Source organism: Sander vitreus, chromosome 8 (genome assembly GCF_031162955.1).
Source record: "Sander vitreus isolate 19-12246 chromosome 8, sanVit1, whole genome shotgun sequence".
NCBI lineage: Eukaryota > Metazoa > Chordata > Actinopteri > Perciformes > Percidae > Sander > Sander vitreus.
Window position 1 is genome coordinate 9014602 of NC_135862.1, and position 27169 is coordinate 9041770.

Here is a 27169-nt window from a genome sequence, read left to right on the forward strand (position 1 = left end):
TTGTGCATTCGTGAATGTGCCCGACACAGTTAAACACTACAAAATGAAGTCTCGCATGGTTAAAACGTTTAGTTTTAAAGATTTTCAAACTTTTTCTGTGTACTTGGTCCTAGATTGATGCATTCAAAGGCTCAGTCGTGGCATCTTAGTTTTAAGCTGTAAAGAGGATGATTAGAGGTGTTGGATCTCAAATGAATCGTTCTTGTTTAGTCTGTGACCATATCATCATCATCAGGTGGAGGACTTAGGGCCTGTGATGCAGTGCCACGTGTAAGACACGTGTAATACAGGAATATTGTCATGCCATTGAATGGTAAATAATATCAAGTTTGAAAATTGTCACAGTGGTCATTTAAAGGTGCTCCATCAAAGACAAGAACAGAAGAGTTTTAGCAATTTCATACTTTAATGTTGCTATGGAGAGAACTTTGTCGGCTAGCCAAAAAACATTTACTTAGCTTCAGGACAAATTAGATCAATATTAATTGGAAGGTATATGCATACAATAAATCTAGCTCTGTCAGTTTTACTGCTGCAACATACAGAGGGCAATACCACACCCAAAAATAAGCATTGTTTAGAGAGAAATACCCACACGCTGCTGAATTCAGCTCCCAGCATGCTTCACGGTTGCAGTGTTTCAACATACTGGAAATACACATCTTGTGGGTATTCCTTTTTGAACGCCGTTGATTACACTGCTCACTTTGGTGTGGTGGTAAACCCCACGGTCTAGCTAAATCCACTATTTGTTGAGTGTATGCAGCAATGTAGGAGTGTTACTGCAACCACCAGCTCTGTATTTTAAGAGAAAAGATGTTTTGGACCTTGAGCTGTCAGCTGAAATGACTGCAATCATGATCTAGCGTTGTAATGAGAGATGGATATGGTTAGGTTAGATTCGGTGTAGAAAGCTTGAAATGACAAACTCAACTGATCTAATTCTTTAACCCTCCTGTTCTCAACAAATCAAGTTTGACCCATTTTCAAAAAGTTTCTTTATCAGAAATTTTGGTTTCTTTCAACCAAATTTTCAAAAGAAATAACGTGGATGGCTCCTTACAACGCTCTTCACAAGTTGTATTCACTTTCATAGCATGAGAATTCTTTTTTATATAAAAGAACGTCGAACAAAGTGACAAAAATGTCGGGAAAAGCTTCAAAAACGTGGGGAAAATAACACACAAAAGGTGCAGGAAAAAACCATTGAAAAAAAGTGACAAAAACATAGGTGGAAAAGCAACAAAAGTGTCAAAAAAAACCCTCAAACGTTGAAAAAAGAATTTACATTTTGACCCAGAAAAACAAAAAGTTGCACGGTCGACAGGAAGACAACAAGGGTTAAACCTGCAGTAATTGATTTCTTTGGTTGCAGCGGAACCAGCTGTAAACTCAAAATGAACATATTACTTTTATAAATTGTTTTACTGTAACCGTGTTAGCAAACAGTTGCCTTTCTTCTTTACAACCAGCAGATACAGAGCAACTTTAGCATTCATTTGAAGTTGTGTTTTTAGACGCCCGCCAAAGTTCAATATTCACTCCTTTTTGCTCTGTTTTGGTTTCCTCCAACTCGAGGGAAATAGGCAGCTCTTTAGCAGCTGAATGCTCCACTATGTTCATAAACTAATAACAAGCTTTCACTGAAAACATCTGCCTTTTGAAAAGAACACTACAAGAGTGGCGAGAGTGAATCAAAACAGTAAAGTTGTGGGCCGTAAGACCAAAACAACCAGCTGAAAGACACTCAAACACCATTGAGCTGAGGGGAACTGCAGTCGGGTCATAATTCTTTGTGGGTTCGTCTTACGAGCGATGCCTTTCACATTAAAAAAGATACTTTCAAGTTACTTATTAAAAACACAAACCCAATTCACACATTGTTCATCTTGCCCCCTTTTGATTTTGTGACATTAGATTTGACTTATCTCCCCATATATGTGCATGTTTTCGTTATATTTTTCTGTTCTTTACAGGTTTACACCATTGTTTTTTTATATACTCTACTTTTAGAGAAGTCTGAAGAAATGTATGATAGTATAAGAGACAGTCAAACTGTTGAAATGACCATACTAAACAAACATTTAACTGGAAAATGAGAAACATGACAGTACATTCCCAATAACACAGAAGAGAACTAAATCAGCTTAGTAAGCCAAAAAACACACAGCTTTACAAATGTATACGTTGACATAGTTTGTATTTAATACAGTATAGCTTTATTCAATACTCAAACGAATGATAAAGTAATAGGTTATAATAGATCAAATATAAATTTAATGTAGATAACTGTATATCCTGGGTAATCGTATGAATACAGTTGTTGAATATAATAGAAAAATAAAAAATAGGGCACATTTTGCGTCCATCATTGAAAGGAAAAATAATTCTAAAATCAGAGTGCATGAGGATGGCAGACTTAAAAATGCTTCACTACAAGCAAATTCAATATGAATTATGTAGCAAAGAACACTTTTTTTTTTTTTTTCACCCGGCAACAACATAATGCAACGTATAACACAGACACATTTTTGTACATGTACTATAATAATGGCAAGATACTGGGACCAGATGAAAGCACTGATTACAACCACAGTCTGTAGAACTTAAAGTAACACAAAAATAATTATGAGAATAAACTTCAGACAAAATTTCTGACTCTAGTGCCCAAGAAGGACTCTAGAGTGTAGGCACATAATTGTGCATGCTTATCCAGCTATTCTATCATTAATTTCTGGGTTCCCTGTAAAATCCTCTTGATTTGTCCCAATAGAGCTCTATGCAGATGTTTACAGTAAGTCCAAAATGTCACTAAATGTTTTAAAATTCAGCATTAATAAATTTAACAATCAAGTTATCCCAGCATCACATGCAGACCTACAGATCTGATCCCAATGATGACTAATCTCAGAGCACATTGGGAATAGTTATTTAAAAGTGCTAAGACATGTTTGTGTAAAAAGGATTGCACTACTCATGAGGTCTTAACTGATGACTTCCACAGATGTACACAGATGTGTACTTCAATGGCATAGTCACTGCAGACTGCTCTAAATGTGTGTGCGTGTGCATGTGTGTGGGCGCTAAGCGATAACTTTCCCACGATCACTAAAGCATGACGGCACTGCGAGTGAGAAAAGGTGGCCACATAGACATTGGTCACTGTCTGTACTGCAAGTCAGGAAATCTTAATATTTAGGTGAGATGGAAGGTCAGGCTTTCAGTGGATACATTTGGAAAAACAAAAAAACTAAAGAGGAATTCACATGGACAGCAATTTAATTAAAGAGTACAGAGGGGCTTAACGGCCGTTTAGGAGTTTACAGCCAGTTCATTTTGGATGTGCTTCACCACTGTCTCACTGCCGTTCAGGGTTTCTTTTACTAAGGCTGAGGAGACTGCATCATGCAATCTCGAAGGAATACAAACACTTCTTGGCAAAAGACTTTCTGACTAAATCATTTTTTGATAACCGGTTGAGCAGTTTCACCTCGTGTTCAGTACGACACTCCTGAGACTGGCTCGTACCATCTACATGACATATACCATGTGCTAAAAATGCAATACGCAATATTTCCTGGACACAGGAGGTGTAAAAACGGTTACCTAACAAAAAAACTATTATTGTTGGATGACAGTGGTCAAGCTCCCCATTTGGAATAAAAATAAAAAATGGTGTACTTAGTTAAAAGGATCATTTCACCCCAAAATAGTGTCATTAACTTACATCTTGCCCATGTCACTTAAAACTCCAAAAAAATACATTTGTGCATAAAAAAAGCACGTTATTAGCCTCTGTTGTTCCATCTTTAGCTCTTTTCAAAACTATTAAATTGAGTTTAGTGCTTACTTCATGCATCTGACCAAGATCATTTTTTACTTTTGTGTACAGTAATTATGCCTACGGGGCATTCATTTGGATACAAAAACAACTTTCAACATCATTTTGTTTGGCACACAATGGCTATGTTAACTTTAGCATTTAAAGAGCTTTGACTGAAATACAATTCAAAATCACTGTTTTGCAGTCATACAAACTTTGGTGGAGTTTTAACTGATATGGGATGAGTGGATAATGGTTGAAGTTTTATTTTGGGGTGAAGTACTCCATTTAAAAGGTCCCCTAAACCACCAGTTTGAAAGTTGCAAATAAATATAAAAAAGGTTAGTGAACATAACCTCGATCACTTCACCCAACGTGCCTGACCAGCCCACAAAACTGCACAACACAGGAGCAGTTTGTTCACGCTACCACGTATTGTCTGAGATATGTTTGGCATAAACCACGTCACATTGTTCAAAGCGAGAACGTTATCACATTGAAACATCATAATGTCAACACTGAAGCCTTTTTTTTGTCACTGTCTTGTCTTGGTCTGGCTTGTCAAAGAATTGCCTAGTTTCAAAAGACAGCTTCTGTGAGGAAGATAACTTTCCTGGGCTCACAAATTGGTCACACAACACAGCTCGGGGTTAACAAATTGACTGCAGAAACCTCAGGGCTCATGGATTAATTTGGTAAAGTGATGGCTGAAGCTCACTGATTGGCTGGGAGCAGGCCCTGCCTTTGGGCGTGCTCCAAAATGGCATTGTAGCAGAAGTAGTACTGGTCCGGGGTTTGAATGCTGAAGGCCCTCTGTGTTCTCATGCGTCGCACTGTCTGGCATACATTTAGTGAGCCTACGTCCTGTAACTGGGACAGACAGATGTCCAGGGCACAGAAGGTACCTGCAAACAACAGGACCTCGTTAGCAGCGACACTTTTTAAGAAGGGACAATGAAGCACTGTCATTACAGTCTTTTAAAAACTAGGCAAATTAAGTCTTTGTGTTGAAATTTGGTCTAAACCTTCACAATCTCATCCACTCTGCGATTACCCGAGCCTTGAAGCTCATAATATAACATTTGACAATTGGATGTCTAACCTTTTTTTCAGTTCTGGAAATGTGTGCGTTTAACAAAATAAATATTTGATCTGAAAACAATCTTATGAAGACAATGAAAAATGGCAATAGTTGGATGTCAAGCTTTTATTTTGGAAAAAATACAATCTCAGGATCTCACCTGTTCTCCCAATCCCTGCACTGCAGTGAACTACCATTGGGGGTCCCTGTGGGTGGCCTGCCCACTGAAGTCCCAAAGCTTTCACCATTTTCCTCTGTTGTCTCTTTACAGCTCCCAGGAAGTCAATGAGAGTCACTGCTGAGGTGGGAACGCCATAGTCCGGCCAGCTGAGGTACTGGAAATGACTCACTTGTCTCTGTTCACATGTCTGAATGGATACAAAATATTATTAGGGGTATGCTTGTTGTACGTCACACTCTTGAAATATGGATGAAGGAACCGTTCGATATTTTGGAAAATATGCTTACTTGCGTTCTTGCAAAGCGTTAGATGAGAAAATCAATACCACTCTCATGTCTGTACGCTTTATATAAAGATGGAGCCAGCATGCGTTTAACTTAGCATAAAGTAAAGACTAGAAACAAGCTTGGCTCTGTGCAAAGTAAAATAAATAAATAAATAAAATAAAACCTACCAGCACCTCTACATTTGACTAATTAACACTTTGTAAGACTTTGTCTATGCCTGGGCTACATTACTTATCCTGCTTCCATCTGGCCCAAAGAGGGAAATATGGATCTCACTATAGCAATTTGTTGGCCAAAACTTGACTTTTCTATGCATGTTTGCAACTAGTATGCTTTTTGTTGTTCGTTGACGAACTGAATATTGTCGCTACATGAAAAACCTCCCCGGTATGCTCTTTCCTGTTGCAATACATGTTCTCGCAGTGCTCCATGGCTGTACCTCAGTGTTGTGCAGTTCGAGGGTGGTGTGGTTGTAGTGGGTGTGGTTGTCCACCCTTTGGTTAACCACTGCCATGTGGCCATAGACCTCCTGTCCCCCTTCCTCCAGAGGCCAATACTGTCCACACTTCCTCCGACTGCCCTCGTCTGTCCTGCAGCACAGAGACAGGACATACTGTATTAAATACATTTAAAAAAGGTGCACTATGAGTTCCTGCATGGTTTCAGTGCAATTTCATTTTTGTCTCAAATCGTAGGCATCTGTCCTTGATCCGCTAGCTGCCTGCCCCCTGAATACACTGTGAAAAAGCCCGGTCTCGGGAGACAACACAGGGGTGGTAAACGTCAAACAAACACTAGAGGCACAGGATAGGCACCAAAATACAACAAAACACTCCAGCCAATCACCGACAAGATGGTTGGGGGAGGGGGTGGGGGTTAGTGACAGTTAGTCAGTCATGACAGTTATAGAAACATGGGGGGAGGGGCGAGCTCTGTTTGTTTGGAATTTACTTGGAACGTCAACAGAAGTGACCATGCAGGAAGTCATAGTGCACCTTTAAGTACCACTTCTAATTCAGACTAACCTTAAAGAGGAAAAACGGACACCTTTTTTTGACTGAAGTATGACTCATATTTGGCATTTGTTAAAAATCAACCTAAATTACCTGGTTGTCATGACGATAACAAGCACGTTTTGCTCCCAGACCATTCTCCAGAAATCACTGTAGGTCTTTTCCAGTGGTCCTTCACAAGTACAACAGGAGATTCAAAGCATATTAAATGACTTCAGTTCAGTCAGTGATCAGTGTAATGGTGCATATCCATTTGATTGCATGACAAAGCAGATTAATAAGATACTATACACGGATACCAAACACTAATAAAGACATCCATTACTTTTGGACATGGTGAAAATAAACTTGACACCCTTCCCCGTTCTCAGCTGTTCATTTACTGCTTTTTCTTCGATTACTTTTTTGCATTTTAGGCCTTTATTGGATAGGACAGCCTAGACATGAAAGGGGAGAGAGAGTAGCAGAGATGCAGCAAAGGGCCGCAGGTCCGAACTGAACCCGCGGCCACTGCGTTGAAGACCGATTCTCTGCATATGGGCACACGCTCTACCAGGTGTGCTACCCAGGCGCCCAACTCTTCATTTACTGCTAACAATTCTGCAATCTCACCTCAGAGTGCATTGTTGTTTGAGAAAGTCTCCCTAGATATCTTCAGAAAATTAGCACTTCACAAAAAACAACATCCTGTCTATTTGACCTCTTGCCAAGCAAACCCACGCGGTTGTTTTACAAAAAAATCATTTCACAACACATTATCTCACACACACACACACACACACACACACTTTGATTAATTTGATCTTTTGTTTATTACTTATTTTCTTGTACGTTTGTAACCATCCATGTATCCCATCTATACACACAAATATGTTTAAATACTTCAGCCATCCACAGATCATTAACTAAGAATATGTGACAGTTGTCATACCTTGAGTACCAATGTATGCATTCCTCTGTTTGTAGCCGTCCATGAAGCTCGCATTGATGTAGTCTGATCTCTGTGGGAACAAAATTGGAAGTTTATCATGTCAGTTCAAGAAAACAATAAAAGGGGAATTGTTCTATGACCTGAATGAGACTGTAGAGCTCAGTTGTCTATATGGGCCGGATGGAGTATTTACTATTTAGTAAACAACAGAATGAAAAAATACTCTGGTTACACTTTCTGGAAAAATACCAGCTAGCCTGTAAATCAAAATGTTGAACCTTAGCACATTTCTTGGCAGCTGTGAGTAATCATGAATGGAACTGGCAGTATGTGTGTTTCATATGAATGACAACTGTAATGTGCAGATAAAAAAAAAAAAAGCACCAACCTCGTTCCTTCTGGCTTTCAAACGAACTCTTGTTTGATCAAGGCACAACACGTCTCCATAGCGGTTCCTCTCCTGATTGTAAGCTGATCTGTAAACAAATAATACCAACATGTACTAATGACACTACTACTGTAGCCAGCTTGGTAGTCGGATTGATTGTTGTATACAGCCAACTCATACATGACAAAGAGAAAATCCTCTCATTTGAGAATCTGAAACCATCAAATTGTTGGCATTTTTGCTTGAATGCTAAAATGATTAGTTGCAGATTCATTTTCTTTTAAAATCGACTAATCAGAACAAAACTGATTATCATTTTGTCTGCTTCTGCTAGTAGTGTGAGCTTAGGTCCACAAGGAATATTCACCCAATGAACACAAGTAACCTAAACTAGGACAATCATTTTAGAGTCACTCTATTGCTCCCAGGGGAAAAGTAAACTAATTAATTGCTTTTACAAAAAGTAACAAGTAAGAGAATTGTGTAATAATTCCTTGTTTTGAGTAATGATCCCATTTTTGTAATTAAACACCAATACTCTAAATGTGATCCGTGAAGTCTGAAGCAGGTTTGAATGTCTGCTGCTGTAAACTCACTGTGCACAATGGAAGGTTCCAGGCGGTGGTTCTTTGCGGAGCTCCTCATACTCTTGATGGATGCCTGAGCGCTGAAGCCTCCCGAGGTGTGTCAGCAGCTCCTGTGGGCGCATGGACTCGGGTCCGGGGACGTGAATGGAAGAGTCTTCCACGGGGATGCCCACCAGCTCGTCCACTGGGTCTACACGGCCGTTCTGGCCCGCCAGTAGCTGCTGGTTCCAGCTGTACGACTCCAGAGGCAGCAGGCCGCCGAGGTGCTGGGGGAGACAGTCTCTGGGGAGGTGTTGGCGCAGCTCGGCCATTTTCACCATCTGAACCTGGAGTTAGAAGCGAAAGGGATCGACAGATGTGATTAACATAGTAAAAAATGTAGTTTACTCTGGCATCCTTTGGTGGAGGGTGAAATTGCTGACAAATGGTATTCAGTATTCTTTTTGTTTCCCCCTTTTTAATGCAAGAGTATTTGTTGGTTGGTTTATTCTTTTTTTTATGAATAATCCTAAAACACAATTTACAGTAGACCATCAGGCGACTCCAAAGAAATCCATACTAATGAAATTCTTCAGGGACAGTGTGGCAGGGTGATGGTGGGGACTCCTGTGATTCAAGCATTAACATCCCAGGGATGAGGCAGCAGGGTGGATAAGTGGTTCGAGAGAACCCCCCCCAATCAAATGACCACTTGCAACAATCAATGACACTGAATTCCCTGCTCACTCAATATGTGCTACTCCAAATAAACTAAACAGAATTTTTCAAAACCCTTCAATTAGGATCATCGTAAACATGCAGCAGGTATTAGAAAATTAGCGCCTCCATTTACCCTCTCCCTAAGTTTCTCCTTGAGAAGCAGGCTGAGCAGATTGTAGGGCACTCGAAACCAAACAGGGGCCCCAACGATCAACACCTTCTTCAGCCTGGCAGGGAACGCCCCCTGGTGGAGAGCGACAGCACAACAAACTACAATTTATATCAGATTCAACAGGATGCATTTCATTCTTCTTTGAAAGTCATGATTTAGACAATCTTGTTCTACTATGCTGGGTCTGAAATAAAAGTAGTTTATCCTCAAAACACGACTTGGACAGAGCAATCACAGAAGCTCACCCTCACTATATATTTTATATACAGGTTCTTCTGAATTTGATGAGCACAACTCTACTACTACAGTCAATTTTTAAATCAATACGTCGGCACGAAATGCATGTCATTCTTGCTGATGTGGCCACATAAGTGCCTGCGTTATTTACTCCTTAAAGCACAAATCACTTAGAGTGGTGCCTATTTTGTACCTGCAAGTATGCCTAAATCTTACACAGCCATGTTGTATGGGTTAAATCATTCTTATGCTTGTCAACCCAGTCAGTGAGCCATTCATCTTGCCCTTTGGACCGGCTCGAAATTCTGTGAAGACACCAACCCTGCTTTAATCAATCTGCTTCTTCACAGAATGGAAGACATAACTTTACAGTAATGTATTAACCTGACCCTGGGAAGGAGTGAATCATTTTCAACAATGGCAGATAATTCAACCTACCTCCTTTCAATATACGTAGTACTGTTTACAATAAGTAAGTTTACATCTAATCCTGTGAATATTACACTGTGTATTTCTCAGGATCACGCATCTCATTTTCTCAGATATTTGTCTTTTTTTTGGCGTTTACAGTTCACATAACATTTGTATGTGTATATGTAAAATGCAGCACTGTAAGTCCAACCTTGAGCAGGTTGAGGATCTTCTTGCTCAGGTCCAGCTCAAAGTTTGTGTAGTTGGAGCCCGCCATGTCGTAGATGAACACCAAGCCATTCCTCTGGGTCTCAAAGCTGCGGGTAAACAGACATTAATACTTCTCTGTTAATGTTTTAGACATCCTAACAAACAGGTCAGGTAACAACTAACTTATGCAGGCAAACGTTTTCTTTCATCCAACTCAGGGAATAGACAGCATACTGAAATAACACTTAGAACTTCAAATACAGTATAGATACCATGGGAGACGGTGAAAGCTGTCTTAGTAGTCAAATTAAAAGCCCAAATTGGTATTACATGTCCAGGATTCCCTCAAAGAAAACTAACCCACTTGGAAATAAATTGGGCGACATATTTGGTATATCTGCACCAGATTCCAATGCTAAAGCAGGACATATTATTCTAGGGCGAAATGGATGCCCAGTATTGATCAGATAACATTTCACTAATGATTTCCAACAAAAATGTAGCTATTTTATTACAACTTATTTTATATTCAGACTATCTACCTAAAACCCACAGTCCTCACCTTTCCACGGCCCGATCCAGGAGGTAGAAGAGGGCCTGAAGCACCACATGGTTGCCTGTCTTGTTCGGGTGATGAAGTTTGGCCGTGTACAAGGCAATGGAGGCCCCCGAAGGATCCCGCACACTCTGGAATACACAAAACAGGTTCACAGGTTATACCAACATTCAACCTAGTGTGATAAAATGGCCCCCTTGGTACTACCAACTCAAACTGCACTGAACTGTTGACAATATTAGCATTCATATTCATTCAGTTTTCTTTACTTTTTCCTGCATCTCCAATAACTATCATTGAAATTGTCATTAGATGCATAAATTACGATATCTGAAGAAAATGTTACCAGTATATTGACAGATGTGTTTTTCATATAAACCATGTGGTACTTTTAGCCACTTGTAGGAGTTAACTGGGCCTGGTTTTAACTGGAAGCCAAATGGACGCTCTGTAAAAATCAAGAATGAACAATGACCACAGGGGGGCACTTAAGTTCATATGCTGGTGACTGGCACCCAGCCAACAAAAAGGGCTGTCAACAATTCAACAGGAGGTACAATTCTTGTCAGTATTGACAGCTCTTTTTAATTCCTGAGGAGGGAAACATGACATATTGTTCATGTCAAACCTGATCAGTATTAAGGCTGCTGGCGTCAAGAGAACTTGAGATTCTTCACTTGAATGAAGCCGCTGTCCGAAGACACTTCAGAACCGTCCTCCTCTACTGCCAAGATCTTTAAGTCTCATCTTAAAACACATTTTTATTCTTTGGCGGATGATTTAGTTTAGGGACATTTGTGTAGAAGTGTGTTGTTTGTATGATCACCGTGTCTATATTTTTATTGTCTTCCTTTGTTTTTTATAACATAATATAACTTTGTACAGCACTTTGTTCAGCCTAGGTTGGTTTTAAATGTGCTCTATAAATAAATTGACTTGACTTTGTAAGCAAATATGCCTGCGTTATCGGGCATGGGCTGCTAAAAATACCTCAGGCAGGATATGAAGCCCGCTGCTGAGGCTGGAGACCTCCGACGTCAGACAAAAGGATGTGCGGCATCAATGCCACTGTGACACTTTAACGGGGAAGAGAGAAGGGAAATACAAGAGAGTGGGAGTGTGTGTACTGGAAGGGGGGCATCTTTTATGGTTGTAATTTGGCTGACAAAAGGCTGAATTTATCTGGCACAGGAAATCCAATTGGCACGCCAATCAATAACTTGCACCCTTAAAAAGACTTAAATCCTCATTATGAGAACTTGCTTTCAGAATTTGTACATTAAGCCCTAAATCTTGTCAATGAAAAGTGAGATGCTTTCAAGTTGGGATCCTCTGAAGTATAACTTATTGATTGCTTGATTGATTGATTGATTCCCAAGTCCAGAAGAACCAACATTTCTGAAAGTTAACACGTGGAAGAGGAAAAACATCCCAACAACAACCCAACAATCTTAAAGAGTTGAATAGGGAATATTTTTGTTAGCCTGAGTAATTCTATTCAGGACAGAACTGAAGCGTGTTTAAACCCCCATCATTCTATCAGAAAAGACAGAAATGTACTGAAACCAAGAACAGTAGCAGCCTTTTACTACAATACTCACACAAATATGTGATTAATGTGATAAGCAACGGCCAAATTTGAACGTTTAAGGATAAGGCTGGTATTATTCTGTATTTTTCTTGACAACAAATCGTAGTTTTAAAAGAAAGGCTTAGTAATTTCCTAAAAGAGCTGGGCACAGCAGTTTTTTTTAGCCAACATTACTCAAACAGTAGCAGTAAATAGATCTTTTGTTGGGGACTATTTTCAGCTGCGAATTAATACAGATTTGGTGCTCTAGTAAGCATACATGACATCAAGACATTGTATGTGTGATCAAACAAAAAAAAACTACAGCACCCATTCACCATAATAATGAAAGAACATGCAACAATCTGTCTCATTGTTCACGTTTTCAATAGTTGTTGGACAACAGTGGTCTATGGGATGGAGGAATAAGCTATATCAGCCTTTGGATACACACACAATACTTGTCAAAAGGATTAAGTCAATGTTGGTTTTTGTCTTTTCATTTGATTTGTTCATAATAAGGAAAATGATAGAATTTTGCCTGCCTTATCCTTAAATTGTTCTGTTATATGACATTAGACTGAGCTTTTCCATTTAAGGGATGCCAAATGTAGAGGAGATTAAAAAAAGGACACTCTTACCAACACAGTGAACTTTCCACTGAGCAGCTCCGAGCGCAGAGGTTCTTCCTGAGGCTGAAGTCTGACGATTCCTTCTTTTAGACGCGTTTCCTGAAGAAAACAGATCACAGCAGGTGAAGTCAGGCTGTGGAGTAACTATAACAGGCTGTCACTTTGAGGTAAATTCCTCTCTGTGAACAATAGAGAATTACCCGCCTGACTTTTCCTGCCAGAGGATCCCTCTCTGCAAAGTTTCCATTCCTTTTTTCCAACCCCCCCCCAAGGAGGTTGAGTGGGACTTGAACAACTTGAAAGAGCCAAGCATGGGAGGTGTCATTTACATTTACGGTTTCTTATTCTTTTGAAAAAAATGTGGGTCCTTAACTGTGGTTTTAAGGGGGTATACAAATAAACTTTATCGGTGATAAATACAGGATGAACCTTGCCTAGCTGGAGGAAAAGTCATCAAACCCCAAATAGTTTCCCCATATTTTCAGTTACACTGATTTTAAAAGTTTGGTTTTCATAGAGGCTTTTCCATTTGATTGAGAAGACATGATAGAAACTGCCTCTATCGATGTCATACTGCTGCTCTCTTATTCCTTGTTCTTTTAAGATTTATTTTCATCAAACTTGTGTTATTGGTAATGGAGACAAATACAAAAGAAAGACTAAACATGTACATATACTGTATTTAAGCAGGGTGGCCATATTCCAAGTAATGCCATATCAGAGCTCTGCAAATGGACCTACAGCCTTACTGTAAGACATGGACCTGACAACTGAGACTTAATGTCTAGAGAATGAAAGTGTATAAATTACACAATCACATGCTTTATTAAAATGCAGCTACAGTCTTAGCTGAAACTACACACACACACAGCAAAAAACACAAAAACACTGATGTTTCCTGCCAGGCCCTACTCGCACGACCAACCACCGCAGTTTTAATGCCAGCTTGGCCTGTTTTTACGTCCCTCCATGACCAAACACTTCACTGGAAACTTTCCCCCTTACTTTGTTCTGACAAATTACTTGTCCCCAGCCTCTGTCCCGGTGCGGATGCAGCATTAAACCGAGTTAAATGAACTGTGGCGTGGCAGGGGAGACTAAATCCTTCTCAAAGTCACAGTCAAGGCATTCATATACGAGTCGAGTTTATGCAGGCCAACTATTTACTGCAGAAATAAGAACCCACCTTGGTGTTTGAAGCAACATCACTTAAAATGTAGTAGGTAAAATCCTGCCCTGTCTCGAAGCTATTCAGGTCATTAGTCAGTGTGAGACACCTATGAACTTTCAGTGTGCTGCACTGGATAAACCCGAGCACATTTGAGCAGATGAAACCCATTTGCCTGTTAAGATTTGTCCAGAATTACATTTACAGCAGTATAGACCATTTAGGGACAAAATGAAGACATTATCCTCGACTTCCTGGTAGTTATTACGTGGCTCGGAGGAGAAGGCCTTGATTATGTTATTATCTAGATGTTATTTTCAGATCATAAAAGTAAATGAGACCTGCAGTCTGATCCACAGGCGCTGCCCTAGGAGGTTTCATCTTGATCATAATTTTCCGGTTTGAAGGTAATAATATCACCAAGGTCACCAATGGCTATTTCAGTGATATGGAGTGAACAGACATTTTCACTGCTACGCTGTGGCAGTTGAGAGGCTTATGGCCTCTCAATGTCCTTATAGCAGAAACCTATAGATATACAGCCAGCTGTTATAGATACTCCCACGCATTTTTTAAACTTGGTCCAGTTTCAGTTTACTGTTCTCCCCAGGGAAGTGGTTAAGAGCATAGCAAACAAACAGGAAACAAAAAGGAGATCAGAAATGTTTAATAGAGAGGCATGGCTGTTATGCACCTATAAACGCTTATTATTGTTGTGTATATTAAACTGTGTGTTTAATATTGTTTTGCATGCAGGCCCAACACACCCTTCCCTGTCAAAATTGATGTTCCTCCTTATTTTATCTAACCTCATCACTCATAACCTCAGCTGTACCAACCAACCGAGCTTTTCTGATGACAATGCAATACTTATTTCGTAATAAGCTCAAAGCTCTCTGGAAAGCTGAATAAGCCTGCATGCTGTTTCTTGAAATATCCGCCCGGTGTATAATTCTGTGTGTGTGTGTGTGTGTGTGTGTGTGTGTGTGTGTGTGTGTGTGTGTGTGTGTCTGGCTCACGGTTTTTGGTGCATCTGTTTAGGTGATCTCTTGCTTGGCAAGGGCTTCTGAAGACATTTAGTAAATGAAAAAGGCCTTGTGTTACTGTGCTGTGGGTGTGGTAAAGATGCTCTACAACATGACCTTCACCTTTCTACCTCTGGATCAACTTGTATCTTTGTGTTGTTAGACTGTTATTCTTTGTCCCTCCTCCAAAAAGGCCTTTTAATACATTTGCATGTTGACCTGATTTTATTCATTATTCATCAACATGTCATCAGTCATTTCTTTCCTTATCTGAAATAATCACAAAAGGTAGTAAACTGCAGTTAGGTGTCAGAAGCAACTTGATACAGACTTTGCAGTTGTGTTATAATCGTCCAGACAAGCAGTTAATATAATACAAATGGCTCTGTGGAAATAACGCAAATACTATTCAGTATAATGAGATAATTGTTCCAACGTGGGTGTAGATACTTCTACGTCAAAACAAAACAGACAGATACGTTTCTAAATTTAGGTTACAGAAAACTGGAAACTACGTTTTCACCAAAACAACAGAATTCAACAGTAAAACTATTTCTTCGTGATGTTTGCCTCCTCTGGCTCGGTTATAGCTTTCCAATTGACCAACAATGTTAAAGCAAGCAACTTTGAGCTTTTGTTTGAACCTGTTGACAGAAGCCATAGCTCATGCCATGAGCATCACTGTCACCGAGGTCTCCCTACATCCAATCATGACCTCGAGCTGGGCCGAGAAAAGAGACAAAAAAGGTAAATGTTTTTCATAAAAACACCTGTTGTTTGCACAGAGTGACGACACTAGGCTAATGTATATCTTTTTTTGGGCTATGTAAAATTCACATTAATGGACAGGGGAACTCAAATACTTGAAAGCACAACCAAAATGGGTTGGCAACATCAGATATATATCCCAAACTAACATACTGATCTCATTTGCAAATTTCAGAGGCATAAAAACATTAATTGAAACTGGTAAATTCACACTGAAAAAGTCTAAGACTAGACTAAAGCTTGATATTACCAAAATTAATTTTGACTACATTTTATGACCTATTGTGCGGTTCATAGGTGTTTATAAAGAGATAATAATGTGAACTTCCCACTTAGTTAGCTAATGATATGCTGACATTCAACATTAAATATCAGTAGCAAAATCCAACACCAACATAGGAAGTGCACAAACTTCCTGTGTCTACTGGATTGTATTGAGATGGACAAGTTGTTCACTGTTTAAGAGATGAGGACTTTCAATATGGCTACCAGAGGGTGCTATGTCACCATTGCTCTGCTGTTGTGGTGTATACATAAGCAGCTGCAAGTTAGTTTGAATCTCAATGATTCTCTGGTCCCTTCTTACCCTGTAGCTGTGGAATAGCTCGATGGCTCGGAGGACGTCAAACTTGCGAGCCATGAGGAACTTGACGGCCAGTTCCCTGGACAGAGGAGACACTCCATGCTGACTGGTCCACTTGTTGATTTCCTCCAGAAACTGCCTGGTAGCCTGAAACAAACACAGATGTGGTCACAAACTTTGTACTCCATAATCGAAGGGTCAAACAGAAAGGAAGTGGAACTAGGCTTTAAACTTGATACATCCTCACTGGAAGTGCTATCTACAGCCTCGCAGAATATTTGACACAATTTTAAGGCCTGGTAAGACGTCTATGATAATGTTTCATATGCTGTTGTATAGTCTGCTCACTGAGTGCGTTTACAGAATGTATATACCGTACAGAGGGAGGTACAAAATTAAATGTGTGAACTGTAATTTGTGCAGCCAACCTAAACAATTGGTTTTACAGAATTTTTGCTGGTTCATCTCGTGCGTTAACCCCAGCTATCTTGGGGAACGTTTTGGCACTTTGTAAAAAGCCATGAAGGAACCAAATAAAAAAATCCAGTCCATGGTTGAGCTAAAAATAACAAGTAAAGCTGAGGAGTGACACATGTAAATGGCAGTATGTAGATGAACAGGGAATTTTGAAAAAATGTTTAGAGCTAACAATGTTCACATCGTTTTCATAAAGTGAGTGCAAAAGAGCGTAAGAAGCTGGAATCTTGCTGAACTGGTTTATCACATGAAGCTGCAATAATGACAGGGAAACATACTTATAATTTAATAGTACTTGACAGTAGAGCCAGTCATGTGTAGTTGTTGAGTGCTGAGATATCAACTAATAAAGTAGTTCTTTATTGATAACAAATGTTTGGTGAAAGGATGGCCCTAATGGCAATGCAATTAAAAGGGTTTTAGGTTTGATTGGTGTCCGATTTCTTCTCCAGGAAGAAGATGATGATTTACTGGCCATTACACTGTGATGGTAAAGCTTGCACATGTGCATCTAGGATGTAGATGCCAATTTGTTTTGTGCGAAATCTGACTGCAGCCACAGAAAAGAACACTATAAGAGCAAAGTGGAAAAGAGCTTAAAAATGACGACATTATAATGGATTACTGGCGATTATGTGGCATTAATTAGACTCCCATATTAAATTAAAAAAAAAACTTAGACAACTGAATGTTTGGTCTTTACTATTTAGTTTCATAGTAATTGTTAAGTGAGATTTAAATATATTATATACGTTTTTAAGCTTACATCAGGTATTCACAAAATCAAATGTAGTGTATATTAAACCTACTTTTTTGGCCACTTGGGGCCAGTGGAAACATAACTGACATTATTTACCTTGTAAGTTGATAAAATATCAGTGTTAGCAAACAGTTGCTTATTTACACATCCAGCAGACACTTGCATTCATTTGGAGATATCTGGTCTTTTAGCTCTTTTTGAGTCTCCACCAACTCACCAAATCTGGCTCTTTAGCCACTAAATGTCCCTCATGTTCACCAGTAGTCACTAACTGTGTCCGTCTGCCATTTGGTGCTGGGAAGGTAGCGTACTATCGGTTTTTAGAGCTTGTCCACTGAAAACAGCTGCCTGCTGTGGCTGAAAATGTGCTAATGGAACTTAGATAAAAGGTTTCCTTGCTTACAAAATGTGGTTATTTGTTAATTTTTTTTTTATTTTTATAAATCAAACAATTGTAGACACTGGTTCAAATCCCTCCCCCCCCAAAAAATGTATATCATACCCTGCACTTGTAATTTGGAAAATGTGTTTACCATAAAGGCCTTCCACTCAGCTTACAAATAACTTGCATGCTAATGCATTTAGCCAGCAGTCTTTCAGGGGCTTCCTGTCCTCCCCTCTGCTCTTATTATACACTCCCTAAGGATCCCACCACCCGCAGAGTTAGCGAGTCAGCACCCAGTGAATCGTCAAAAGGCGACACAGGAGGCAATGAAAGCTCACACTTTAAACACAGGGTCCCACTTCTCTTGTGAGGCACAGCAGCGGTGGGGCATGCATGGGAGACAGGAAGTCAAGTTCTGGGAGTCCACAGCTCTTTAGTAATACAAAACGATCACTGACGAGCGCTGAGCCTCGAGACAGGATGCCACTGTCTCTCCTCAGGAAAGCCAGTGCTTTCACAGACAGGAGGGCCTGCAGCTTCTGCTCTGTTCAGATGCTTTAACATGCAAGGGATGAGGGATGATTGCACCTGACAGGGCTGAGGTCGTTTCATATCCGATTCACATGGGGAGGGGTGTTATTCTGTGTCCGGAGCTTTTCAGTGCAGTAGAGAATGGATCTCTGATTATTATCGCAGCGGATTCTACAATATTGGCATAAAATATTGACAATTAAAACATAAATTGACTATGTTTCAGACCTCACAACTATGAACGGCACATTACGAGCCTACAATGACATGCGTTACAGGGGAAACTGGGTGCATTACCATGACAAAATAGTTCCAAATAGAAAACTCTACCAATACTCTGTGTTAGCCGGTGTCTCTTTTCAGTCTACTTTCTACTATACCATCTTATGTTTGACTTTTGGGAAAAGTCAAAAGTTTGGTTACACTTTACTTGACGGTATCTACATAAGAGTGACATGACACTGTCATGAACGTGTCATAAACGTTTATGACATAACGCTTCTTTTAGTAAGTATCATTCGGTTTTTGTCATGACAAGTTATGGTTAAGGTTAGAGTTCATGTGTCATGTAGGCCTGCACGATTCGGGGAAAAATATGAATCACGATTTTTTAGCTTAGAATTGATATCACGATTCTCTGCCACGATTCTTTTCTCACTAAGTGTAATGTTTATTGCACACATGAACCATGACAAAACAAAACAAATTGGCAGTACCAAACATAGATTTTTTGCTGCATGTCATCCCCCCTCTCTCTCTCTTCCCTTTCATGTCTTCAGCTGTCCTATCAAAATAAAGGCTGAAAATGGCCAAAAAATTATCAAAAAAGAAAAAAAAAGAAAATCGAAGTCAAATTAAATCGCGAACAGTGGTGAATCGAGATCACGATTTTATAACGATTTATCGTGCAGGCCTAGTGTCATGTGTTCATGACAGTGTCACTCTTATGTAGATACCTTCAAGTAAAGTGTTACCAAATGTTTTTTACCATGCGATGTCTTTTTCAGAAAATAGAGAGCTGTGACACCATCTGTCTGTGAACACCAGACTAAAACCAGCCAGAGCATCGACTGGGAAAGGGTCAAAGTCATTGACCAGGAGCCAGTGGACGGCCAGAGAGAGATCAAGGAAGTCATCCACATCCCTTGCCAGAAACCATCTTTGAACATACAGCCGCATGTTATTATATAAGCGTTCAACATCCGTCCTGCAGCTTAGCCAGCTCCATTCACAGAAGACGACCAAGAAGTAAAGACATGTTCCACAAAATGTATTTAAACATCTCTCCCTTTTATTACATTTTGTTGCAATTGATCTGGTGGAAATCACAAAAGGAGATGATGACTCAGGGCTTCAGACAATCAACAACAGTGGCTGACTTTCTGACTAATATCTTCTGTCCCCTAAAAGTGGGTTTTGTTCAGGTTGCGTCAAGCTAGAATTGGGCAAAAATCAAGTTCTGTCAACTTGGTAAACAAGACAAATAGAAAAAGACTAACGAGGCAAGATACTGTAAAATTATTTACAGCGAGAACTGCAGTAAGACTAATATATGATGTCAACAATACATTAAATCTGGAGCTACTTTAGAAAATGTAGTTGGTGAAATGGTTAACAAGGTTTTCTTCTGAAGAAAATAAAAAGGTTTTGTTTCCGTACTTTGTAGTTCTGTGGATTTATTATTACTTTGCTTTACCAGATGAATAAATCACATTTCTTGGTACTGTCCTTTAACATGAATTCCATCAAATGTGGGCCGTCTGCTCTTTGTTGTTGCACTGTGAAGCGTTAATCCTCCAGGCCAAAGACAACTTCCTGTCAGATTGCTGTCAGGTACAGTACACTCGGGTTTCCAAGATTTCAATGGTCTGACAGCTGCTCTCTCTCTCTTAGCCTTTTAAGGAGAGCTGCCAACTCCAGGCAGTGACCCTCTGTTCCTGGAGAAGCCAGTCTTGTTTGGTTTTTCTGCACTAGGGCCATATCCGCCAGAGTGGAATTTGAGGATGAACCAGTTTGTTTTCATGATAGCACACCAGACTGCATTGGAAGACTCACTGCGGAAGAGTGACCTATTCAATTCCTGAAAGATGAATAAATATTTGCTTGACTTGCTCCAGTTCTGATATGGCGAGATAGGTTTTCCTCAAAGTTCGTGAAACACTTAATTCTGGCTTAAACTGTCCGACATAAATTTTAAACAGACTGAGAAGTGGGTTTGGAGAAGTACAGAATTAGTCTGTATGTAATCACAAGTCTTTATATTTTCAATCTTTACTGGTTCAGCTGTCTTCATGTCCTGAGTTTGTCGTTCTCAAATGCTGAGTGAAACATTTAAACAATAAACAGCTGACATTACATAATCCAGTTTGCTGTCAGGGGTTGTTCATTGGTGGTGTTGACAATGACTGTCGATAACTAATTGATTAGGTTCACTATTAGGGACATGCTGTGCTGTGAGTTAGTGAATGAAGTTGTTTTTTTTGCCAACCAGCCCTACAAACATATCCATGGGTCCAAATAGGTTGGAGACCCTGACCTAGAGAACTATGACATTAGAAAACAACTGCTGCCACACAGAGATGAGGGCTGTGTCAGAAATCACATTTACAACTCCCTAGTAAATGACAATAGACACTCAGAAGTCTGCAGATTGCTTGTTTTGTCTGACCAATAGTACGAAACCCAAAGATATTCAGCGACCTATCACAAAACACTCCAAAAACCAGCATTTATTCGATTTTGACATGCTGGAACCAGTGAATTTGTAGCATGTTTGACTTATCGAGTCAGCTCTACATGATTTGTCAAATAGTCTTTAAAAACAGTTTCTTGAATTTCCAGAACATTTTGATCATTTATTCAAAACTACCTAAACTGCGATAGATTGTATCAATATTTCCAACCACTAATACAACTCTATAGACCATCCTGATGGTGCACATTTTGAGTTATTAATACATGTAGCCTAAATAATTTTTTATTAATAGCTGCATTCCATTACAATGCGTCAGTGCCAGGGCAATGGTATTGTACATGCTGGCTTACTGGCACACATATGGATTTTTTAAATTGTTTTACTTACATCATGATCCGTTGTTACAGGAATTGGTCATTAATGTCTAAGTATTGACATACTGTCTACTGTATTCACATTCCAGCCAGAAGGAGTTATACTGTACATGACTGTATTAATGTCTCAGCAGAAAGACACTCTATTGAAGGGTTATGGAAAGTTGTAGGGGGTTACTGCAGTGTCATGTTTACGCCTTGATTAGACAGAACTATTGCATTTTCTTTATTATTATATTTAAAAAATAATAATAATAATAAAAAGGATTTATGGCTGCCCCTGACATTGTCTGTCCAGAATCTATCTGATTACAGATGCAATGCTAATCTATTTACAAATGTATGACTGCTGGTGCCATGCAGCTTCGCTTCACTTCAGTGAGTGCAATTTGGCATGAGTCAATACCAAAACAGGAAGTCAGTGACGTCACTCTCTCCCTATTCCCCAATTTCTCCACTCCACTGCTTCCTGGGAATAGACTCAATTCACACACACACAAACACAGGCACACAACACACACATTTTCTCTGAAGCACATGACAAACGCACACAAAACACACTCTGTAACTCATAAACTCCCCCTTCCCCCGAGTCCTGTGGAAATGCTTTTAACAGCTGCCTTTAGAATGAAGTTCCACACTACACTCGTGTATGCTCCCGAGAGAGCCGCCCCGCGTGCGCACGCACGCACACACACACACACACACACACACACACACACACACACACACACACACACCCCCCCCCCCAAGGCTGAGAATGTAATGAGGGCGTTCGGTACCCTAGCGGGGGCCCTGGCTCACACAGGAAATGGAGTAGCCAGATAAGGCTTTCTTCTGGCCAGATGATGAGGAGTCAGCGGGAAGAGAAGGCACGCGCGTGACCAAAGCACCGAAGAAGAAGACTCGAATAAATCATACATAGATTAAAAATCTAGATACTGCAATGATTAGTATTCCCCCACAGTAACTAGTTTCTTTAAGAGCAAAATGAAAAATGTACAAAAAACAGTATCTAGTCTATTTGCTCATGTTGGATTTCTTATGGTTGGTACCAGTTACGCAACTATAGCTTTTGCCGCGTCCTATTTACCTCGCAACTCGGTTTTAACGAGGTCAAAGTCGTAAACACGCCCCCTGACCTCGGATTTACGAGCTCGGAACTCGTACAACCTCGCAGTAGCCCGAGTTCAACATCCAACATGGCTGCCCCCTGTATCAACACTTTTTTGTGAAAAGCTGCAGTAACATAAAGTTATAAGCACTTCTGTCTTATTTGTTTCACTAAATCAGTCGTTCACACAGGCATGTTCAACTTCTATCAGTAGACATGTTGTTACACTGTTTGCATGCACAAAAAAAACGGCATAATGCGTTGTTATCAACTGAATTTTGCTAACAATAGCTAACCGGGCTAGAGCTAATGAAAACAATGAAAATCCGACTTTTAAATAGAACGCATTCAACTCGGGTATGACGTCATTCCCAGCTCCGGCTTCCGAGTTCCGAGGTAAATAGAATGCGGCATTTGACTGGTCAAATGTAAACTACAGACCAAGAAAAATGCTACAATTTACACTCAGTTGCCAGTTTATTAGGTAGGCCTACACCTAACTTAAAAATGTATACAGTCTGATACAACAGTCCTGCCATAAATCCAACCCTTATGAAGGTTATGATGTTCAGTTTAGTGGAAACTGTTTCAGAGAGGTGTTGATTCAACTTTAAGGTTTACCCTCATTGATATAAATGAGGTGTACAGAAATATTAGAGACACCTCTCTGTATTACACAATACTAATAAACAGCCTCCCAAACTGACCAGAAAGTTGAATCAACACGAACAGCTACAACAACTATAGTCTCGCTTTGCCAGACCTTCCTCCAAAGCGCATTAAAGGAGGGTCTGGCTACTCCACATAGCATTCGGGGATGGGAGGAAAACGTGCTCTGGTTTAATGGCATTTCTTTAAACCAATCAGAATTGTCGTGGGCGGTGCTAAACTCCGCACAGAGCCGCTGCAAAAATAGTCGTGTGAGAGAAAACTCAGATTGGACAGATAGTCTAGCTAGCTGTGTCAATAAGCCCTGCAGAGATTGTAGGAGCAGTTAACCACAGTCCTCTTAAGTCCACACAATTTAAAATTCCAACACAAAGAAAGCGGAAGGAAACGGAAAATACATGCATCCGGTAGGGCTGGGCGATATGGAGAAAATCAAATATCACGATATTTTTGACAAAATACCTCGATATCGATACCACAACGATATTGTAGTGTTGACTATTGGTGCTTTCACAAAATATTTACACAATGAGATTTTTGATAAATAATCATCAGTAATGTGGATATAATGACTAAGTGGGTAAAGGCAAATAATAGAACAGTTCCAACTGTCTAAGTTCAGAAAATTACATCACTTTACTGTAATGCAGCCTTTAAAACCAGGAAAAGACACCACTTATGCCATATTACGATATCCAAAATCTAAGACGATATCTAGACTCATATCACGATATCGATATGATATCGATATATTGCCCAGCTCTACCATAAATGTCTAATAAATGTCATGGCAATCCATTCAATAGCTGATGAGATATTTTAGTCTGGACCAAAGTGGTGGACTAACCAACAGACATTGCTATTGCTATATGTAGAGCCACGCTGCTAGCTACAGGTAGAATTACAATGTTTTTGGGTGGATCATGGTCATATCACGATATCGATATAATATCGATATATTGCCCAGCTCTAGCAGCCGGTGGAATTTCCTGCAGCAATCCCGGAAGTATAACGTGAAGGATATAGACAACAACAATAACCTTCATCAGTGTTCAACAATAAGGGCTGCCTGATGCCCTGAACGTCTTGACGTTTTATGTCATTATCGTATCATAAATGACGTTTTCGTTCTCTTGCCCCCGTCGGAGAATGCTTGTTGGATGATTTGATTTAAATGTGCCGTTGGCCAATCAAGAATTGAGTTGGTGCTTGACGCTTTTGACGTTTGTTTCATCATATTTTTAAGCTTTTGACGGTTTCAGTGTTTTTGACTTTTGACATTTTTTTAACGCTATTTTACTTACGTACTTACTTTACTTTTTTTTTTTTCTAAAGTTTGACTATTTTATGATGTCTACGTTTTGTTACAACTATTGAAATATTTGCGAACTTTCTTACGAATAAAAAAAAAATTTAATTTGTAAAGGGGCATTAAAAACTGACTTTCAAACAATCACGTAAGTAATGAAGTAAAATTAAGTAATTTTCAAAAAAGATCTACAAATTGAACTAAATAACTTTGGACTGAAATCAATTTTAAACACATACAACTTAAACATATAAAGCCAAGTGATGACTTGACAAAACAGTATCATAATCTATATTAAAATAGGTTTTATTTTAGCCACTAAGTTTTTAATATTTATATCCAGGCATGTAACAAAAGGGAAACTTGTCAAAACTGAGTTCACAGCTTTTTATGGGGTACACACTTAAACATCTCACATTATAAACTCGTCTATGCTTTGATAAGAACAACCAAATTAAGGAAAATGCATTTCATATCATTGAAATTGGATTAAATGTGTGAATGTATGTCAGTTTACCCGGTTTTTCAAAGCCACATTACTAGCATGAGAGTATAAACGAAGTTTATACTGTCTAGATTTCTGAATGAGCCAAATGTGAAACCAGGCAGCGTTTCCAACTCTCCCCCAAACCCGTTCCCGGTGTAATATCACGGTCTGTGCCCACGAATAACTAACTCTTGAGACCCCGGAATGAATAGCCTTACATCTGTGGAGGCTGATAAAGGCAAGCTTGGCATGTTTCGCAACACTTAAGCTTAGCCGCTGGAGAGGAACTGACAGTGATGCAACGAGAGCAATAAAGCGCCAGAAATCGATACAATATTTCCGCTCCGCATTCAGGACCATTTCGCAACAAATCCATTGCGCACTGCCATCGCCACTCGCTTCGGTGCGCTCAGGGCCAATATATCTCCAGGTAGGGCCGAGGCTGGAACATTTAGGGCGACGAAACACAGAAAGCAAGACGTGTAAGCATAAAGACTCTTAAGGCCTACCTGTTCTTCCTCCGCCGATAAAGTAGCTGCCATGGTCCCCGTCAGTTTTCTGATCACCTTTTACCGAGACCCGTCCTTTTCATGAAGTGGAAGATGACGGAGATGTACTGTGTGTCTGTCCCTCGTGTAAAAACGGGGTTTAAGGGTTGTCCATCTAGCTCAAAGTTTAAGGCATCTGAATCGCTTCAGTATGAGCTGAATGTTTCTTTTCTCTTGATACTGTTTGACTGCGATACACGCAGGCCAACTAGCCTGAATCTGCCACCCAAACTAGATAGAAAACCCGCTGATGTTGTATCAGATTTCACCGAGGAGAAGAAAAAGAGGACAGGGAAGAGGAAAAAAATACACTCGAGCAGCTAGACGATCGAGGCTTTGTTTCGGCTCGATAATAACTGGGTTCAGAGCATGATCTGCTGCTCAACCTAACACAGATCAGAGGGCTGCAGCTGCTCGCTGACTCCTCCATGCCATGAATTGCAAGTTTTTAGCCCTGAACGTCGCTTTTATGTTGTGAGGGAGGCACACACAGCCCTGAACAGTGAGAGAGATTGTAGGCTTTCTTTCTGCATGTTGCTCTACCCCCTGGTGGTTAAGATCAGAAAATGACAAAAGCTCACGACCTCCGCCTTCATTCATAAAAATAGGAAACCAGCAGAAAAATCACCATTTTGAGTGTCAGTTTGCAGCTGGAGTAGGACTCTGAAATAGTTAAACATGAAGGTAGCTACAGTTAGCTTAGCACGAAGACAGGAAACGCTAACCTAACGTTAGCCTGGCTCTATCGAAAGGCAAAACATATCTAAAGGGACTTTTAAAATGTACTTTTGTAATGTCATGAACCCAAAGTGTAAAAACAAGAGTTCGTCATTGTATGTAGACAAATACATGTTATGTCTTAAAACATGTCAGGAGATCTTTGATATAGCCTTTTGCTCATCGGCCACTGTAGTCTATGTTTAAGATTATACTGTTTTTGTGCACATCTGTGCATTAGCGTTAAGTCTACATCACAAAAGCACTCTCCAACCTATCACTGCACATTACTAATGCATAAAATAAAGTGAGAGGAAATAACTAATAATAGGAGCAGGCCCATCTGCAATAGTTGTTTGCAAGAATAGCAATTTAATTAGTGAAACTCTCGACTCATGCATCCCCCAGGCTACATTATTATCCAGTACACATTACAGGAATTGCATGACGTCATAGGAAACAGAAAATACCCAACCTATGATAAAGTTACAGTAATATGACCCAACACACTGCAGGTCTCCATAGAAATATTATATGCTGCTGATATATATATATATATATATATATATATATATATATATATATATATATATATATATATTTCAGCGGGGAAGTTGGCTCAAGTGCAACCACTGCACTTTCTGCAAGACTATTGGTGGCCTTTAATTTATACCTTGATGTGTTTGTAATGAGGTTGTTAAAGTAATCATCAATGCTGTGATAACCTTCACATCATAGACATCTTGTTATTCCTGTAGTTAAAGAAGGAAAAGCCTTTGGA

General features: G+C 39.7%; 1 protein-coding gene and 1 long non-coding RNA gene across 2 annotated transcripts; one reads left to right on the forward strand and one right to left on the reverse strand.

Moving 5' to 3' along the window:
• Window positions 1-4258: 4258 nt before the first annotated feature.
• ptpn9a (protein tyrosine phosphatase non-receptor type 9a) lies at window positions 4259-26152 on the reverse strand. Its single transcript, XM_078256682.1, has 13 exons — window positions 25633-26152; window positions 16326-16469; window positions 12788-12877; window positions 10583-10707; window positions 10022-10127; window positions 9124-9234; window positions 8301-8617; window positions 7705-7792; window positions 7317-7386; window positions 6479-6557; window positions 5812-5962; window positions 5065-5272; window positions 4259-4728 (listed from the first exon to the last, which is right to left on the reverse strand). Exons 1-13 carry the CDS (start codon window positions 25663-25665, stop codon window positions 4538-4540), a joined length of 1713 nt encoding a protein of 570 aa, XP_078112808.1. The 5' UTR covers window positions 25666-26152; the 3' UTR covers window positions 4259-4537.
• LOC144521964 (uncharacterized) lies at window positions 16466-20133 on the forward strand. Its single transcript, XR_013502372.1, has 2 exons — window positions 16466-16621; window positions 19483-20133. It is a non-coding gene; the product is annotated as an uncharacterized LOC144521964 (long non-coding RNA).
• Window positions 26153-27169: the final 1017 nt, after the last annotated feature.